The 20,301-nt window shown below is 33.9% G+C and overlaps 1 protein-coding gene across 9 annotated transcripts; it reads left to right on the forward strand.

The window, feature by feature from the left end:
- The first annotated feature begins 444 nt into the window (after positions 1-444).
- On the forward strand, positions 445-19,994 carry LOC135160926 (dynamin). Of its 9 annotated transcripts, XR_010298658.1 has the most exons (18): positions 445-1,034; positions 2,394-2,467; positions 3,279-3,632; positions 3,888-4,080; positions 4,435-4,644; positions 5,693-5,892; positions 5,957-6,102; positions 6,280-6,437; positions 7,374-7,400; positions 8,800-8,971; positions 9,136-9,381; positions 9,614-9,628; positions 10,035-10,241; positions 10,402-10,577; positions 11,331-11,519; positions 13,269-13,361; positions 18,350-18,620; positions 18,770-19,994. XR_010298658.1 is itself a non-coding variant. In XM_064118070.1 (17 exons), the coding sequence occupies exons 1-17, from the start codon at positions 871-873 to the stop codon at positions 18,411-18,413; spliced, it is 2,688 nt and encodes an 895-aa protein (XP_063974140.1). In that variant the 5' UTR covers positions 445-870; the 3' UTR covers positions 18,414-19,994. The 9 variants fall into 9 exon arrangements, 8 of the variants coding, with proteins under 8 accessions (XP_063974140.1, XP_063974141.1, XP_063974146.1 ...); XM_064118070.1 differs by having other exon boundaries at positions 18,350-19,994; XM_064118071.1 differs by lacking the exon at positions 9,614-9,628 and adding an exon at positions 9,824-9,835 and having other exon boundaries at positions 18,350-19,994.
- Positions 19,995-20,301: the final 307 nt, after the last annotated feature.

A 20,301-nucleotide genomic window follows, 5' to 3' on the forward strand; every position in this document is an offset into this window, starting at 1 on the left:
TCATTAAAAATAAATTGAATATTCCATTCAGATTTTACTTGAAATTAACCAAAAATATTTTTCTTAAAATTACAATAATCATACGTTATCAATCAAACTCTTCTGCGCTTCCATTAGAACCGCCCTTAACGCCCATTTCCCACCCTCAATTCAAATCACCGGAATTTGAAAAAAGTCTACCCCTCTAACGCTTCAAAGCGGTTAAAACCCCTCAAGAAATAGCCTATCACTCCCCCACCCCATCCTGTAGCCCTCTCGACGATTTCCCCTATCCTGACCTCTAAAACTCCACCACCAACCTGCCAATATGGATTTTATCCTCTCCAGACTTACAAAAACTGGGTCACAGGTCATCCACTCCCTTCTGCGCACGCTTATGCTATCGATCATACCCCCTCTGTCCGTTCATCTCCCTAAATGACACCCTTAAAACCCTCCAGGAGTCTCCCCAAGCCCCCCAGCTCTCTGACAAGTGAAATCATACTCCAAGAATTAACAATATAACTGAAAAATATGAAAAAAATGGGAAATAATCGTCGATTTTTGAAATTTGTTAATTCAATCGCTCGTGCGATTCTGCCCTAATCCGCCATTTTGATTCATCAGGCGTTGCGCGGCGGACAGGGTGGGCAAAAAAAAACGTAGTAGAGGTGGGTGATGATCAGTGGCAGTTTGTGCGGTGAAACGGAGCCTTTCACGTCGATTTAAATATCACTGATTAAAAATTAAAACGAACAAAAACGATATATAAATTGTGAATTTGGGGGTTAAATCGTGTGTTAACGGCGTGAGCCGAGTCATCTCTCGACTTTTGTGCAGCATTTTTTGTTTGTTTTTGGGTGGATAAGTGCACCTAACGATTTGTCAAAAATGGCTGGCAATACGGGAATGGAGCAATTGATTCCAATTGTTAATAAACTTCAGGATGCATTCACACAGCTGGGGGTGTCTATGCAACTGGATTTACCACAGATTGCTGTTGTTGGTGGACAAAGTGCGGGGAAAAGCTCAGTTCTGGAGAACTTTGTTGGAAAGTGAGTCACCAGATTTTTTTTTCAAGATCGTTTTCCTATTTTCCATGCGATTACCTGCGACTTTTTTTTTATCTCTTGATGAAATTTCAGCACTCTTGGGCTCTACTTTATTTTATTGCATTTTATGAAGGCGTGGCGAGGTTTCGAAGGTTGACGAAGACCCCTAGGGTGGGGAGAGTCAGGTGGTACCGGGATTTTGTTATTTAATTTTTATTTATTTTTTTGAAATATTATTTGTGACTGGGGGAGGGGGGGTTATCTTATCAAGGTTTTGATTCCGTTGGGCATACGATGAAACGAGTGTTGGGTTTTTTATGACGTCAGGGCGCCCACTCGTGGCCTGTCAAATGGACTCATTGGGAGATTTTATATCGATGACTGGGAATTGATAAGGCTGATGACTTGGGTAATCTTTTATTTGGTTTGATTGGAAAATTGGGTAGATTTTTATTGGTAATCAGTGGAGGTTTTTAGCTGAATTTGGTTCTGGTGGGGGATTGATTTTTTAGAGCATGAGGATCAATAATTTATGGGGGTGAGGAAGTTAATAAGGGGGGCTTAATTTTCGGGTAGAGGTAGAATGAGAGCAGGATTTTTAGAGTTGGGTTTTTGGAAAATATCAGAACTAAGGTAAAAAAAAAGATTTTTTTATTCGCACCTCGTGGGACTTGACTGGAATTTGATAAGACATGATTTATCCTAATTTTTTTATTGAGGTTTATTGGCAATTGATGAGGGTTTTTAGGTAGGTTTGGAATTTGGGGACAAAGATTGATCTTCAGAGGGTGAGGATCAATAATTTATGGGGGTGAAATAGTTATGAGGGGGGTTTAATTTATTTGTGGAGAAATGGGAGGGGCTGAGAAATAAAATTCTTGAGAAAATGTCATATTTTGTAGGTCAGGAGAGTTTTAATGCAAAATATCTCTTCCGTTGTTCCTGTGGTAATTGACAATTGATTTTTTTACATGTGCTATTGAATGTCTCGACATCTGTTTAAGAACGAGTTAAGCCTCAGACCCGATCATTATATTATTTTTACGTATTTTCGTACGTAACCGAGACCATTGTCATCTCGTCTTGATGCAACTTGACCATTGTCAAAGAGATCAGTCCTGTTATTCTACAAAGTTCGTCGTTCAGACGTTTTATTTGATTCGTGTAATTCACGGGTGACCGTTTATTAACTCAATCAATTGTTTCGTTCGTCGCGCCATAAATGACCCCTCGTGTCTTATCCCTCTCGCCTCACTCAATTAAACATTCCTTTAACCTGATGTCGACATCCCTCAATTCCTTGATTATGTAAATTCTCACATCGCATTGATGATTGAATTTTTTAATTTTGTTTTCTTTCAGGGATTTCCTACCGAGAGGATCGGGCATTGTCACAAGAAGGCCACTCATTCTGCAGCTTATCAATAGCATGACTGGTGAGTCGGCTAGATCTACATTAATCAATTAAAAATTGAAATTTATCACGACAATCGATCAATACAAAGCATCGCCTCTTTTAAATACGCATTATATTACTTGAGGAACGAGTGAGTTTTACGGTAAAATTTCAGGAAATAGCAGATTTAATGGTGAACCGTAAAAAAAATAGATCACGTAGGAATAGTTCAATGTAGTTCCTTATTCGTGGCAATTCAATTGTCAACAAAAAATATTTTACCCATCCACTCCATCCATTCACAAGCCATACCCTCAAAAAATTATCTATTGTTTCCATGAAATGATTAAATGAATTGGAAAGAAAAGTGATCAATGAAATCAATTAAATTTTGTGGTCAATACGTATTTATCAGGAAATATCAAAGGATTTTTTTGAAGAGAACTAAATTTACCATAAGAGATATTTCAAAACCACGCGGTACCAATGAAATTGATCGAAAACGTTCTCCCTATTTCATTAAAGAATTAAATCTCTCTTCCTGTTGGATTGTCTCATATCCTGTCACACAGTCGATGCTGATAACTCTCCTGATAACAAAGATAGCTTTCCCGAAATTACGCTGGATCATTGACCGGCCATGATAACTAAATCCCGACTTTGATTTTGCATTCCACAGAAATAAATAAAAATTATTTTTTTAATTGCAAATTCGAGATATGTTTTCGAGGAAAAAATAATGGATTCGGTAATAACAAAATGGCTTCATCAAATTCAAAAATAACATTCATAAATCAAAAATTTCTTTGGAAATAAAAGTTTGTTTTAATAATTTCTTTTTTTTTTCACAGAATATGCGGAATTTCTTCACTGCAAAGGGAAGAAATTCGTGGATTTTGATGAGGTTCGTCGAGAGATCGAGGCAGAAACAGACAGAATAACCGGTGGCAACAAGGGAATATCAAACATCCCTATAAACCTGAGAGTATACTCACCAAATGTACTGAATTTAACTCTGATTGATTTGCCTGGTCTCACCAAGGTGCCAGTTGGTGACCAGCCAGTGGACATCGAAGCACAGATCAAGGGCATGATCTTTCAATTCATCAAGAAGGACAATTGTCTCATTCTCGCAGTCACACCTGCTAATACTGATTTAGCTAATAGCGATGCACTCAAACTTGCCAAGGAAGTGGATCCAGAGGGTAAGGAGCATCATGTGAATTGTTGCGATAATTTTTACTCACCAATGAAAGCTCCGTAATTTTTAAATTAGAATGTTCAATTTTTGTCTGAGACTAACTAAAGGTTTTGTGATGGACAATTGATATTAACTTAGGTATTGTTTAGCTTGGTCGAATGACACTAAATTAAATCCAAGTGATGTGGTAATTTTTAGAATATCAAAATTGTTCTGAAACAACTTTCCACTTGCTTGAGAGTTTTTTTAATTTTCTCAGGTGTGAGAACCATCGGTGTCATTACCAAACTGGATCTTATGGACGAGGGAACTGATGCAAGGGACATTTTGGAGAATAAATTTCTACCTTTGCGTCGAGGATACATTGGAGTCGTTAACAGGAGTCAAAAGGATATCGAAGGGCGGAAGGATATTAAGAACGCCCTGGCAGCTGAAAGGAAGTTCTTCCTCAGGTGAATAATAACTATTTCATCAATAAAAACACATTTTCGAGATTTGGGTCAATGTGAAAGCCTTCACTTCTTTCTCTTTAGTTTTATTTCCGTATTTTAGTCATGCCATTAATAACTTTTCAGCGTAATGATGAAAACGTCGAATATTTTAGAGGAAAATATTGTGACATTCTGTACGTTCAAACATTTCCAAAAACATTATTTCATATTATTTTCTGTAGCGACTACTTCAGGAACTAAATAATCTTCTATGAAAGTGACTCGGTTCAACTTTTTTCGACACATTTTATTATGGCAACATTTATTATTAGATTGTTTTGCATTCTCATGCAACTAGTTTTCAATCACTTTCAGTCATCCATCGTATCGACACTTGGCGGACAGACTTGGCACACCATATCTACAACGCGTCCTAAATCAACAGCTGACAAATCACATAAGGGACACCCTTCCAGCCCTAAGGGATCGCCTCCAGAAGCAGCAGTTAACTCTTGAGAAGGATGTCGAACAGTACAAACATTTCAGGCCTGATGATCCTGCCATCAAGACCAAAGCTATGCTCCAGTAAGTTAATAAACAATTAGTTTCATCCAGTGCAGTCGTCGAATTTAATGATCAATTAATTCAATCAATTTAATTTGATTAAAACAATCATATTTAAACCATCACATTACGTTGTAAATATCTGTAGAACTGATAACTCTTCCAAGAAACTATTTTCAATTTTTGACATGACTTATTTTTTGTAAATATATACATGCCGAACCATTAGTTCTGTAGATATTTATCTTGGACAGTTGTCTTAATTATTTTAAGGTTTAATTCTCCAATTACGGAATTTTGTAATTAATTGTTAATTATTGAATTTAATCATTAATTGAAATAAGATTAATTCATGAGCTAGAGTCGTGTCATCTCATTCACAAAATCAAAATTTTTATTTTTTCAGATCAATTCAAATGTTTCTGTAGGTATTTAACTTGTGTTCGTCCAGATTAATATCTCTCCTTCCTTTCGTTTTATTGATTTTTCTCGCCTCATTCGCATGAGCAGAGTGTTGCCTCAATAACCCATCGGATATCGGCTATTTTTTAGTGACAACTTGAATAACGAAGAAAATTTTAATTTAGTTGTCAATTCTCATGCAATTAACACGTCGTTATTTCAGAGTTTTACATAATACTATCTGGTCATTTGAAAGTAGAACAGTATTATTAGAAGTTTATTTTCTTGGTGATTAATAGAGATAGCCACGCTCGATGCTCTTAATTACCGAAACATTATTAATGCGATAGGAGATGAGTTCGAAATTAATGTAATAGGTTAGAGGACAGTGGACTTCTGTCAATTGCATAAGCCGCAGGGCCTTCTTTGTTACAAAATTAATCCTTCAGAAACAAAATTCTTCTGAAATTTGTTACTTAGATCAATTTTGCTGAGGTAATTAGATAATTAAAACTCAAGAACCGAATTGATTCTATAAAACTAAAGTTTTTGAAAATTTATTCCCTGACTTCATAACCGAACACAAAATTACACAAAAATTTGTGCTTATCACGTGTTAAAATCATTGTCTAAATTCTAATGAAATTGTTTTCTCATTTTCTTTCAGAATGATTCAACAGCTACAGTCAGACTTTGAGCGGACCATTGAGGGCTCTGGTTCAGCTCAAATCAATACCAATGAGCTGAGTGGTGGTGCTAAGATAAATCGATTGTTCCACGAGAGATTCCCCTTTGAAATTGTCAAAATGGAGTTTGATGAGAAGGAGCTGCGTAGAGAGATTGCCTTTGCCATTAGAAATATTCACGGTACGTCTAGATGATATTCGAACAATTTTACAATTGCTGATGCGATATTTATTGATTTATCTAGGTATCAGAGTGGGTCTGTTCACTCCTGATATGGCTTTCGAGGCCATTGTTAAAAAACAAATCAACCGATTGAAGGAACCCAGTCTCAAGTGTACGGACCTTGTTGTGCAGGAACTTAGCAATGTCGTCCGCATTTGTACGGATCGAGTGAGTAAAATTCTTAAATTTCCATTATTTAATTGAACAAATTATGTGAAAAAGTAATTGTTTCCCAATTTCCAGTTTTGAAAACCCCCACAATTCTTTGATATTCCCTATACAATTATAACTTATTCACCAGCACGTTAAGCACAAATTAATCCCTCAAATTATTTATCATTTCAGATGTCACGTTACCCTCGATTAAGGGAAGAAACGGAGCGAATAATAACCACCTACATACGCCAACGTGAGCAATTATGTAAAGAGCAACTGATTCTCCTAGTGGACTGCGAGCTGGCCTACATGAACACCAATCACGAGGACTTCATTGGTTTCGCCAAGTAAGCAAAATCGTTACCTCTGAATTAATTCATTTGTTTTAAAAAAATTTTCGTTTGTTCATTAAATTGATGAGTTATTGAAGAAAATAAAAAAAAAATGGCGAGGTAGTTAGGCGAATTTGCTATTATGCAGAGTACTTGAAAATCACCTTGAATTATTTCTGTACTGGCTATTTAAATTCTTCCGGTTTTTTATCACCTTCGGAGCCTGTTAAATGTCAATCACTTTATTATAGATGCACTCTGTATCTTTATTTTGAATGGCATTTAGTTATTTGCACAAAATAAAATTTAATTACCAATTAGAGTTGGATTGAGCATCACATCTGCCCCGTGAATGAGAATAAATTACGAAAAGTTGTTAGAATTTTTTATTGGACTTCAGGGGAAATGGTGTCGAGGGTCAAGCTGTCAAATAATTTATTCTCAGTCCCAAAACTGTAAAATGTCGCACCTTCTTAACAATTCTACAGCACACGCTTGAGTAATTGCTTCACGAAAACCCACAGCTAATAGTTAATTTGCACATAGTGACTAAAAAAATAATACGAATGAAAAAAATAACCATACAACTGAAGTATTTGGCATCCTCAGTAGTTAACAATGACTTTCCAATCAGACTTGGCTATTGAATAGATAATTCTATCCACTGATGAAAGATCATCTACTGACATCTTTGTATCATTCAAGGACTTTCATAACTAGATGAATCATTAACCCGCAATTTAATAATTTATCGTACACTATTTATTTATTAATTTCATTGAATTATTTATCACTTTCCAACGCTTTCTGCCTTTCACGAGAGTACTTTTATTTTCTTTCGTTAAAATTTGAGGAAGATTGTTATTAAAATCTTCTTAATTTTTTATTTTTCAAAAGAAAAACTTATATTTCACCAAATATAAACATTTATTTATGTAATTATATCGGCAGCGCGGCGGCCAGTATCTATAATTCAAGGTAAGAACATCAATGAACATCACCACGAGTTCGTTTATTTAATTAAATGAATTAATTATCTCGTTTTTTTAATGAGAAAATTTTGTGATGAAATTTAGGAGAAGTTGAGTGCGTTCATTTAGATTTTTTTCTAGGTCTTTTTTTTTTTATTTGAGTGGTAGGAGGGGGTCGTACGTTGAGTGGGGATATTTCATGATTTGTTTAAAGATTTCTCTTCTTTGATAATTAATTATAAACTATATCTAAATTTAAAAGGAACAGTCGGACCTTTCCGTTAATCAATTATGATCTTAAAATGCCCAGATGCCCTAGATTTTTTTAAAACTATTTCGTCAAAAGCACATCATCTCTCGAAGTACTGGAAATCCATCTTGGTTTCAATGTGACAAAATAATAATTTCTGGAGACTTTTTTAGTTAACGGGAAAAATAATGTCGTAATGAGAAAATCGAAAGTTCAAACAGCCAAACGACTACCCGAGCCCTTCAAAGCCTTCCTGGGCTCGTTGAGTTGACCCTTGAGATTGTCCTGTCGGTACACTATCGCTTGATCAATACGACATTTGATCCTTCGGAGAGATGACCCTAATGACGTCTCCGACCTTCGTAAACACTGATAGTAATGTCAAGTGATTTTTCGTCAATTATTCATATTGTTTGCTATCCACGGGTCAATTACCTGCAGGGAACAACCCCACTCTGATCTCAGTCACACGATTATATCGAGGGTAGAGAACCGAATGAGTTGGTCAAGGCCTTCCAGTCTAAAATCAAAAAGTGGAAACCAAATTTTTTTGGGCATTTTAAATTTATTTTTCCTCTTTAAACTAAGAAATATATGAAATATCCTCATTTTCCCTCGCGAGCTTGAAATATTCTTTAAGAAAATCTGAACCACTTATCTTTTCGATTGAATTGATTGCAAAATTAATATTCCTATATTTTTTCTCTCATTATTAGTTAATTTTTCATTGAGTTCTCTTTCTCTTGCATCGTTCAATATTTAATTTCCTTCTAATTATTCTTTTGTATGCTGTTATGCTATTGTCATCCGATAAAATCGCATCATTATCATCAGGCTCACGTACATTTCACATTGATCAATAATAAAATCCTGAAAAATGAATTTTGGAAAAAATTGGAAAAGTGATTTTTTTATAATTAAAAAAAAAATGGAGAAAAGATGTTGATTATTGCGTGTTGCGTAGAACTGACTTAGCCACTGTTGCCTAGGGCATTTGTTTGCTTCTTCTGCATTTAATTGATGTTCAACAGAAAATTTTACGAAATTTTTTATTATTGAAAATAATTTGTATGCATTGTTAAAGCTCTATTTGATTTTTAGGGTATTTTTAGATTGTACTTTTGTGGTTGAAGTGATGAAATTATTTATGTTCCAGTGCTCAACAGTCATCGGAAAATGCTGTCAAGGCTGGAAGACATACACTTGGTAATCAAGTCATTAGGAAGGGGTACATGTGCATTCACAATCTTGGAATTATGAAAGGTGGCTCCAGGGACTATTGGTTTGTTCTTACGTCTGAGAGCATCTCCTGGTTCAAGGATGAAGAGGTGAATTATCATGGACTGTTCATTATTTATACTTTTGTTGCCAATTTTCACTAATAAAAGTGAGAATTTCTAGAATTTCTAATCATAAAAATCTCAGTCAATTCTTGATGAAAAAAATTGTTATTCTATTGATTAATTTTTCAATTGAATTTCTGTACATTCAGGAACGTGAGAAAAAATACATGCTTCCACTGGATGGTTTGAAGCTCCGTGACCTAGAGCAGGGTTTCATGTCTCGTCGTCACTTGTTCGCTCTCTTCAACCCAGAGGGACGCAATGTTTACAAGGATTACAAACAACTTGAGTTAAGTTGCGAAACCCAGGACGATGTTGACTCGTGGAAAGCGTCCTTCCTCAGGGCCGGGGTTTATCCGGAGAAATCCACCGAACAAGCTAATGGGGAAGGCGAGGTAAAGCCAGAATTGATTAACAATTATTTTAAAAATCACTAGCATAGAAATTTCCATCCAATTATTTTCGTTTCCATTCATGTTTTCTTCATTTACATTCAATACTTTACTCATTTCATCAATTGTGGTTCCACATTGTCATGATTTACGTTTATTTCGTTTCTTAATTCATTAATTGATTTTGCAAAGTATCTATATTTCACCATTTCATTTTTATTTCTACCCATTTTAGGAAGTTGTACTTCGGGTGAGTTGGCAGGCGTGTGAATTATTTCTAACAGTGTGATTTTTATGTTTCAATAATTAACAAAAACGATTACTAATCATGAAGTAATCAATTAACTAGTGGCGTCATTATTTTCTTGAATTAGAAAGTAATTTTCCACTAAAGATGTTCATTAAATTTTCCTCTGTTTTTCTTTGATAAATAAATCACCTGAAGGAAGGATACGAGGTTTGTAGTTTTAAAAAAGTAGATGAAACACTCACAAGAATTAATTTAGTGAGAAGAAACACGCACGCCCACGACACAAGGATTTTGTAGTTTTTTAAAACCCAGATTGTTAACACAAACAATTTATTTTTGCATTTTTATTCAAATCTGACGTCACTGATTCTTTAGCACTAATGAATTTATTGGGACATCGTTTTAGGGGGGAACTGAGGGCCAGTCCTCCATGGATCCACAGCTGGAACGACAAGTTGAAACCATCAGAAATTTGGTAGACTCGTACATGAAAATTGTCACGAAAACAACTAGAGATCTCGTTCCAAAGACTATTATGCATCTGATCATTAATAATGCGAAAGAGTTTATTAATGGAGAGTTGTTGGCTCATCTGTACGCCAGTGGGGACCAAGTAAGAGCATTTCATTTTTTTTCTTCTAACAATTTATGTATGATCATAAAAACAACTCGAATTGCCTTACAAAAAATAATCAATCATCGTTAATAATATTAATGGTAAGGTGTTCTCTCGGGTTTAATAAATATCATATATAATTGATAATTTTTTTCAGTCCTCGATGATGGAAGAATCGCCAGAGGAAGCTCAGAAACGAGAGGAGATGTTGCGAATGTATCATGCTTGCAAAGAAGCTCTTCGAATCATTGGAGATGTTTCTATGGCTACAGTGAGCACTCCAGTACCACCACCAGTGAAAAATGACTGGCTCGCGTCGGGTGAAAATCCCAGGTGTGTAGACATCCGTCATAATCAACGTAGATTCTACAATTTTGTCATGAAATTTTATTTTTTACTTTTAATAGTTCTGAAAATGCTTTTCCTTGGAAAAAATCCATGTAATGTCTTATCCATAGGCTCGAGATTTTTGCTAATGATAAATTTCAATTTCTAACTGATAAATTTGATGACAAAATTTCGTAAATAACAATTATTTTATTATTCAACAATTTATTTACTACTCCGTGCTGTTTTATTATGTGTCATTGCTGAATACTATCGAACATCAATTGCCACAGTTATGGGTAAGATGGCTCATTGTTTTTTTTATTGAAACGATTCCCATAGACTGTAATACCAAGCAATTTAAATCTTAATCAAAATTTTTCGACTAATATTGTTTGAGGGAGTTTCAGAGAAAAATATAAAAAAAAGCGATACAAAATTTTTCTCTTGATTTCAATAAAATAAATGTCTGCAGATGTTGTGATAGCGTATCAAATTCTCTACGAAAGAGTTTGTAATTTTGCAGAACTCGCCCGAACTAAAAATAATGAATTCTGTTAAAAAAAACTGAAAATTAGTGAAAAATTTTTGATTAACACCAACAAACCTTGTGGACTCCCTTGCAGCTTCGTAGTAACCCCACGAAAACAGCCAGAGAAGCTTAAGAGCACCAGCAGATGCTTTAATATTGAAAGACTGAAAGATATCAATCATTCATTTGCAATCTGGAGGATTAACAGATCAATTATCATGTTTTAGACTGTCTCCACCATCGCCCGGTGGTCCCAGAAGAGGAGTCCAACAGCCACCAGTGCCCACAGGTGGCCGTGCACCACCTCCAGTGCCAGCTGGTGGCAGACCAGCTCCAGCTATTCCAAACAGACCTGGGCCTGGTGCTCCACCATCAGCACGTGGAACTCCTGGCCTTCCACCTCCCCTCATTCCATCGTAAGTACATATTGATCCATTGATTGCTCATTTTTTTGTGGTTTTTCCGATATGAAAATGAAGATGTTTTCTTTCCTTGAGCTACGAAAGTTTCTTCATTTTCAGTGAGTTTCCCGTATTTGTCAGGGAATTCCCGGTTTTCATGATTTGATTTCATTCTAGCACTGTGCTTTAGGTTTTTCCTCCATCTCCCGTGATTATTAGAATTGTTTTCCACCCCACAGGGAAAAAAAATGTATATTTCAGGCCGTGCCGAGGCTTGAATCCCCAACGGGTCAAGCTGATGGCACAGACTTGAAATAAACAATTTTATAAATTTGGGGGAGGGGTGAAAGGAGCTTTTGGATATTCAAAAAATTTTTTTTATGAAGAATACGCTAAAATTCTCTATATTTAAATCAATTAGTTTTCAATCTTTACGGATTTTTAATTGGAATATCATATCAATAGTTCTTGAACTCAGTTGATGATCAAGTTCTTCTCAAACAATTGTGCCGTCATCTCTGCAATGAGTCTCTCTATGAGGACTTGACCGAAGATTTTTTTTTCTGAAACATTGAAATTTCCGTGGCCCCGTGAGAAATTCTTTGTTACATTTATCAATAGTTTTTTTTACTTTTTAAGATATCCATCCTTTTACCCCTTAATCAGTGAAAATGTGTTAATTACGTGGTATTTGGCTTATGGGTGCTAACTTCACTTTCTATTGCAGGCGCCGACAATAAGTCTCCGCACTAACACGTCCCTTATCTACTAATCAGTATACATTAACCTGTTGCATTAATCTAGTCAACGTTTTAGTCTGTAACTAGAGGAAAATTGATAATTGAGATTATTTGAAGAGTTTACGAATAAACCATTGTAATTGTTTACGTTTTCCTCCTTCGAGTCGATAAATTTTTCTTTATTTATGTTCATTATCAAAATTCCTACTTCATTTGTCGGTTCTTTTATTTATTTTTATCGTCTTATCGTTTTCTTTTTCTAAATCTTTCGGAGAATTTTTTTTGATTTGTTATTATATTTAACAGAAAAGATTCAGTTTTCAATGCTTTTTCAGTTTAGGGAATTCAGAGGGTCCTACCGAACAGTAGTAAATTGATTGATCAATCGATCAGTTGATTAATCAAGTTGATTACAAATTTAATTACTTTGCTTTATTTACTGCTTTCTCTTCTGTTAAATCATTGGACAGATATTTTGATTAGTGAAGGGTCATTGTTAATTAGTATAGAACAATTGAATAATCTCACATATTTTATTTATTTTTCTATTTACGAATCTCTGCTTTCGACTGCTGTCCCCCTGAGCCTATTGTAATGTAAAATTAATTATTGGATCAGAATGAACGAAAAAATTGTTGATCTTAAACTGTGAACGAATGAAATATTGTTATTTACTAACAGCATGACACGAAAAAAGGCTTTGAATATCGCTAACAGATCGGTTCTAACGCTTCGAGAGTTAAATCCTAAAATAAGAGAGAAACAGAAAATTAATTTTAAAAATTGAAATAATCAATGAATATTATTATTGTAAAATTTCCATCTCGGTAGTTTCGAATGTCGGTGCCTGCATAGTAGCTCATAAACACCATGGGAAAATAATTCACAATTAGCATTTCAAATTAGTAAATTTTCAAGCTAGTTAATTGCACAAGTCAAATTGAGAAAAAAAAATGTAAATAGATGATATTGAGTTATAAAATTGGAGCAAAACCTCAAAGCCTGTTACGTGGTTGTTGTTTAGTCGAGGGGGTATCCAACAGAGGGTGACCCAGGCAGCGACACAGGCAGCCGCTAATGCCGCAGTCAACGAGCTCATGGATGCATTCAGGATCAAGTAAATAGAGAAAAAAAATATTAATATTAATGACTAAAGAAATTTAAATGATGCTGAATATTCTATTGAAATTATTGAAATCGTTGAGATAATTTCATTGATCTTACGAATTGCTGTAGCTTTCGTGTGATGAGATGTCTATATCTCGTCGTAACTGACACTCTTTATGATAATCTGTAGATGGTAGACTGTTCAGGGGAGAATTTGGCATTAATTTCGAATTGTTTATACTCGATTTTGTCAATTTTTCTACTGTTTTCATTCTCTTCTGTCTTTTTTTTTAGATAGAAATGGATTTTTATAAATTCCGTGGGATCTGCTCTCTATTTTTGCATGAATGCTGAGTGGATTCGTTGATTTGTTGCATTTATTACTTGAGCATTTAAGGGATTTGTCGAGAAATGGGGTCGATGAGAGTTGGGGGAAAAAATTTAGTCGATTTTTGGAGAGAATTTTTTTTTCTGTTCAAATAATGGTCTACCCTTTTTTTGCAATATTAACTTGACATTATTATTTTCTTTTATTAATTTAATAAAAAATTAATGAAAAGTACTTGAGAAATTTATTCTAATAAAACCCAGTTTTGGTTTGTTATAATATAATTTTAACGAGAATTAAATTTGCCAGCAAAAAAGTATATAAAGTATGTTCTCCAACCTGAGTGGACCCTATGATATCTCCCAAGCAGTCACCAAATTTATCAACCCGTACTGCATTTTCTCAACGATATCACTGATTTTTAATTAATTAATGTTAATTCATTCCTCTCCAATTGATCTCATTGTGTTCAGAAAAATCCTTGAAAAGTCTACCAATAATAATAGGTAATAATTCTGTCTGCACTGATGAATTTAGTGTTAGTAATCTACTGCATGAGGACAGAAAATTAAAAAAAAAAACAGCATAACTCCCACGTGCAAAAAATAAATAAATAAATGTGTCATGCTGTTGGTGAAAGAAAACTATTCGACACTAATTGTAATGCCAAAATTACTGCGAGTAGATAATTCACCGAAAAATCAACTGTCGTTTCATTATTCCAAAAATTAACGCCAGAAAAAAATCTCCACTCAAAATTTCCAATTTCCCTCTATAATTAATTAATGAAAAATTATTCAGGCCTAATTATTCCCTCCCCACCCTCAGATGTAAATAATTATTGCGATTACTGATATTTTTTAACAATAACCCGATAATTATCCCTAAAATGATTATTTATTATTTATTTATAATTGATAAAAATCAATAAACAGTTCACGAATAATTATTGGTTATTGTCAATCGTTAAATAATAATTGATAATTATTGTTGATTATGATTCGTATCGACCGCGAAAATCTTTCAGAAACCAGAGAAGATTAAATAAATTAATGACAAAAAAACCACAAGTGGATTATTGTAATGTTACTGTACAGTAAACAATTAAATAAATTGTGAAAAAAGACGCCATAGAATGCACTGCAATACCTGAGAGTCTGTAGACTTGGCAAAAGTCAAAAATGTGAAAAAAAAATCAACAAAAAGCCAATCGAGAGAGGGAGAGAAAAACGAGAGATCTATGTTAAAAATATATCAATTGTTGTTGCAAATTGCATTAATTAATAAGAAATAAAAAACAAACTAGGGCTTGTAGGATAATCCCACGTTCGGTAGGCCATTAATGAGAATGGTTTATTTAAAAATATCAAGTTTAACGACTAATGAACAATTAAGAACTCGATAAATCATCGGTGATTTTTTTTTATTCGTTGAAATTATTTGTTTAGCGTAAAAATTGTAGACAGTTTACGTGAGATTTTAACTTTGAACAGCTGATGGCCATCATCAGAATGATTGATTGTGAAGAAAAAAAAACACGCGCATATCAATTAGTTTTTGTGTAGAAAAATATTATTATCTTTGAGAAATTGATAGAGCAATATTTGAATAAATACATTACGTGAGTTATAAATATTTGAGTAGATGTGAACAACGAAGAGTTGAGATTGTGAAGTTGATGAGGCTCGAGCCACTGATTGATTTGTTCAATTTATGAATAAACAGTTAATCACTAGTTAACACAAATCGATAAATTTTGCAAATGAAGAAATAGTTTTCAACATTTTTTTTTCAATTTGAAAAGCCGACAATGAACATTTTTTCATCGTATAGCCGGAAAACTTAATTTCCAAAGCACTGATCATAAAGCCATTTAACCCTTGTAGTTCAAGAGATGTAATTAAAAAAATTAATTGCGAGACAAAAACAATTTTTTGTATATCTCAATAAGTTGCGGGGCATAATGGACTTGTGACCAGCGTTCGGAAGTGGAAATATTCCGGGGAGCCAGTGATATAGGAGATTTTTAAAAATGTCATTGATTTATTTTAATTACACGGTATAGATCACCAGCTGTTTATGACAATTTGCTAATGATGATTATTGAGAAAAAAAAATTTTCATAAAGTGATGATTGGATACGCTTCTTTGTTGACATTGACAAGTCAATTAACCAATTTTACGACCACTTCGGAGTAATTCCAGTATTTTCAAATTGTCTAAGAAGATTTTTCGATTAATTATGTCAGATTATGAATAGTCGAGATCGTTGCTGACATTGTCTAGGGCTTTTTATGGTCGTTGGGCACGCGAAGTTGATCCCAACGTGTTATTATTGCCCGCTTTTGTGAACCATTGTGAAAATTAGTATAAGATTAACTTATACTAGAACGTCAGGTTTCATTGGAGTAATGAGCACTTTGATGCATATTGTTAATGATTATTTGTAGGTGTTTTGAATGCTGAAACTGGAGATCGTTCAGGGGGGGGGGCGATTAATAAAATATTAATTATCAATTATTGGAGATATTATTATTGTAGCGGTCGAGTATAACGTAGTTTGTAATGGTTACTTGAGATAAGTGGATTATTACTGTTGTAGGAAATCGTGCACGAGTGATTGTTCAGTGGGGGGAATGGGGGAGGACATTTTTGGGGGATTAATTGGAAAATTTTGAGTGGTCAGAGATATTTGTAATCATTGCTGACTCTTGAGTTTTTTAAAGTGAAAAGTATATCGAAGCGATACATTATTTAGGTGCTGTTACATAATTCTTTTAATTGAGATATTTGAAGTTTTGATGATAATTTCAGTATAAAATCTTTTTAATTGATTGTATGATTTTTGCAGGCAGCAGTCTGATTATTTTTCAATGAATGAAATCCAATAACACCTAAGAATATTGATTTCACCTGTTAAACAAATTATTTCTGATTGCCTTATGTTCATTTGAGTATTCTTTTTAGATTTTTATATTCGTCTTGTCATTTGATTTTCCAATTAATTCACCAAACTTTGGTATCTTCAAAATCGAGTTTAGTTCGTTCACACTGTCATGAGACAATTGAACAATTAAAAACCGCAACTGCATAACTAAAATCTAAAGTCGTCGAGTAGTGAATTATTGAAAAAAAAAACAAATAAATGAATAACTAGAAAAAATTGAGAGAAATATTATCAATGACGAAGTTTACTCGGTGGACACGTTATACATGCTTCCATCTACAGCCTTACATTTTATGTATAAATAAGGAGATAATTATGAACGCTTACTTCGTGCATCATGTGAATATGTGTAATTTTGATTGTAAAGTTCAGTATTTAAACGAGTACGAAAGACACTCTAATGAAATCATTCTTTGAGAGTCATTAATAGGATCAGATAATAGGGATGCAAATTTTTGTCGATCAAATTTCTATGCTGAGTAACTAGAAATTTCGCACTAGAATTTTTTTCACATTATATTTACCAGAAACATCAGTTATTAACTTTTTTTCGGTGCCTACATTCTCATCAATTATTTTGATAAACGTGTTTAAGGGTTAACTAACCCTTACCTTTATTTCATTATCAACCCATTGGATCATTTGATCCTGAATCCCAAACGTCAACAACAAAAATAATTTTGTTTGTCATTTCACCCTTAGAGTTCTCCCTGTCCAAAAATATTATCGAAACCTAGAAACCATTTTACCCTCAAGAACATTTAAGTTTCAACTGAAGGCCAACAAAATCTCCGAATGATTCTCAAGTTATCATTAATTTTGCCCCATCTTTTCTCTCCCTAATTACTCAATTAGTTACTCGACACAGAATAAAATAAGCATCTCTCCGCTGCGAAGGGCTACACACCGTTTAAAGCAATATAAATGTGTATATAGCAAGTAATATGTTATAGATTATTCGATAAGAGGAAAGAAACAATGATGAGAAATTATCTAAAGAATTAAAATAATTGAAAAATACTCATGAGAACGTACAGTCACGCATTTCTGGTCACCAATGAGGTACAGACGTGGGAGATGTGAGCTCAGACGTTCGATTATTTATTAATTAACTCCATTTACTCGTGTCCCATCCTCATTTAATTATCTCATCAATTAATTTCCACATCACTCTCAAAACTATCGTCATCCTGTTTTTTGCTTTGCTTTCCGCATGATTTCTTCAATTTTTTTAGTTGTTTCTGTGTTGCACTATATCATTGCATTCTATTTTTCAATCTATCACGTCAATTTGCGGAGAAGATAATTAATAAATAACAAGTAACAGATATGTTCAACTGATTAATTGAATTAATTTTCTTTAATCTTTCGGGAAATGATATTTATTGGATAAGCGAAGATTATTTCGCACCCATTTTGCTGCAGCAGTTTGCAAAATATAAAAAAAAATATCCAGAAAAGACTTTTGATTGATTTTCTAAGAACTACTGAAGCCAAATGCGTTTATAACCGGGGTTTTGAATCATAAATTATTGGGACTGTTCAATGGGGCCATTTTTGACGCCCATACCTTCCCCTATCTTCTCAGAACCAATGAAAAATGCTTGAGAAGGAATAAATGAAATAAATTTAATAAATTTTTCTTCTTCACGAATTGAAATTATCATCATTCTTGTTTATAATCATTGATGACGATTTATTTATGTTTAATATATTTTTGTAGGCGCCCAGTACCCACAATTCCTCCCCGAATTCCCGACAGATCGTATTCAGGACGTTTAAACTGAGTGAAGACAGTGCGCCCTAGTTTAAATCCCTTAAAAAACAGAAATAAATTGAATTCGTCACGAGAAGTTTTCCTGAATCCATTGAAACTGGAGGGACACATTGAGGATGGTGATGAGGAGATTATGATTCCGTCAACCTTGAAACAACTTCGATGGATATCAAGGAGAAAATTTCAAAGACTGCGAGACTATCAATTTTCCCCTGAGGTTCGTAATTTTCTTTTTGTTACTGATGATTTTATTTTTCTCACTTTTCTGGGAACTCGTGTTATCGGGAGATTGTGATTTTTCGAGTGGACAAGTATTAGATGTCGTGGGAGAATTATTATCGAACTTTTTGAGATTTTTTTTTATAGTTCGGGGTGAAGTGAATTTATCAGCGGCACGAGTTGGTTCAGAGGGAAATGATACAGACGGTTTTTGTGGAGAGTTATTAAACGCTCTGCTAAAAATTTTTTGAGGTATTTGTTCTTGGGATCGATCGTTGATGGAATAAGTGAACAATTAGCAAATGATATTAATGAAAGTTTGACCCATTGCTTTTGGTGATTAGGAAGTTATCTCGTTAATGAGTGGGTTTTGAGGGAAAATGTTGAATGAAATTTTTGTCTGCAGAAATTTTTTTCGTAGGCAAAATGTCGTAGAGCATTTTTTTTGTTAAACCCACTCGTTAGGGATAATTGCACATATAGTAACAACATGCGAGTAATTCCATTGCTGAGGCACTTCACCGCTGAACTGAACAATTGTACAATCGTTTACAATTATTTATTGTAAAATATCTGCTGGTGGCTCAGCTGGAATGGGACGAATCCCCTGGGTGCAGTGAACATGTGATTTTTTTTAGTGCTCTTGCAGTCATTACACGAAAATTTAACGATTAATTGATAATCAGTATTAGAGGGTTTATTATTAATTTTCAAATCGATGGGAATTATGAAACAGATTCACTGCGATTTATCGCGGTTCACTTTGCACTGGGAAAAATTGTACGTTATCCATGTCGATAGTCCTATCGATTTTTTTTATTATTTTTGTAAATATTATCGATGAAAACTAAAAGGGTGGAAATGGAGGTGAATAACAATTTTCATCTTCCATTGAGTCCATTCCCGTGGCCTCAAGATGATTTTTCTCAGTGCGACAGTAGAGTAAAATTGATAAAAATTGCAAAGAAAACTAAATTGAAAACCCAATTACCTCTAAATAATTAATAACGTCAAGAGATAGGCCTACAGGAGATGAGAGCTTGTAAAATATTTTTTTTTAATTTAACTTATTAGTAATTGGACTAGTGTATCGGAATTACAATGTATGAATAAATTAACGGTGTGCATTAAATTTCACGTGCATCGATGCTTGAAATTTGTAAATGAGTATTTAGTCGTTTAAGAGAGGATGAGTAAATAATTATAGTATTACGTTTAGGGATATTGACGATGTCGATGGCAATTTTTTTTTGTATTAAAGTTCATAACCAGTCTCCGCGGGGTTACACGACACCGACTGATGATCAAAATGTACCTAGGCTATTTGTGGAAAAAGAATAAATGATATTTGAGTACAAAAGAAGACAAGAAATCATCACTGATTGAATAATTAATTAATTTTTTTCTTCCCTGTTCCGTTCCTTCTCATTTGTCTCGAGGGTATGTGGATGTCACATTGATCTCAGTAAAACAAGAAAAAACTCACGTTTTTGTAAAAAACATGGGTCAAGTAACTTTTTTTTTTACTCTTATCTAAAAGAATTACAAACGCATGTGGACAAAATATGGAATTAATGAGAAAAAATTTAGGACCAACGTCCTAAGTGCGGTAGAGAGAGCAAAAAATCAAATACGTAACATTATAGTTAACGTTTTCCAGATTATTATTCAAAGAATTA

This window comes from Diachasmimorpha longicaudata, chromosome 3 (assembly GCF_034640455.1).
Source record: "Diachasmimorpha longicaudata isolate KC_UGA_2023 chromosome 3, iyDiaLong2, whole genome shotgun sequence".
Taxonomy (NCBI): domain Eukaryota; kingdom Metazoa; phylum Arthropoda; class Insecta; order Hymenoptera; family Braconidae; genus Diachasmimorpha; species Diachasmimorpha longicaudata.

What these genes read in the sequence shown, in the direction of transcription:
- LOC135160926 (XM_064118070.1), top strand. Translation starts at nt 871, where the DNA reads ATGGCTGGCAATACGGGAATGGAGCAATTGATTCCAATTGTTAATAAA. An exon ending in CAAGGAAGTGGATCCAGAGG is followed by an intron (nt 3,633 to 3,887) that starts GTAAGGAGCATC and finishes TAATTTTCTCAG; the next exon opens with GTGTGAGAACCATCGGTGTC. An exon ending in TGCCATTAGAAATATTCACG is followed by an intron (nt 5,893 to 5,956) that starts GTACGTCTAGAT and finishes TGATTTATCTAG; the next exon opens with GTATCAGAGTGGGTCTGTTC.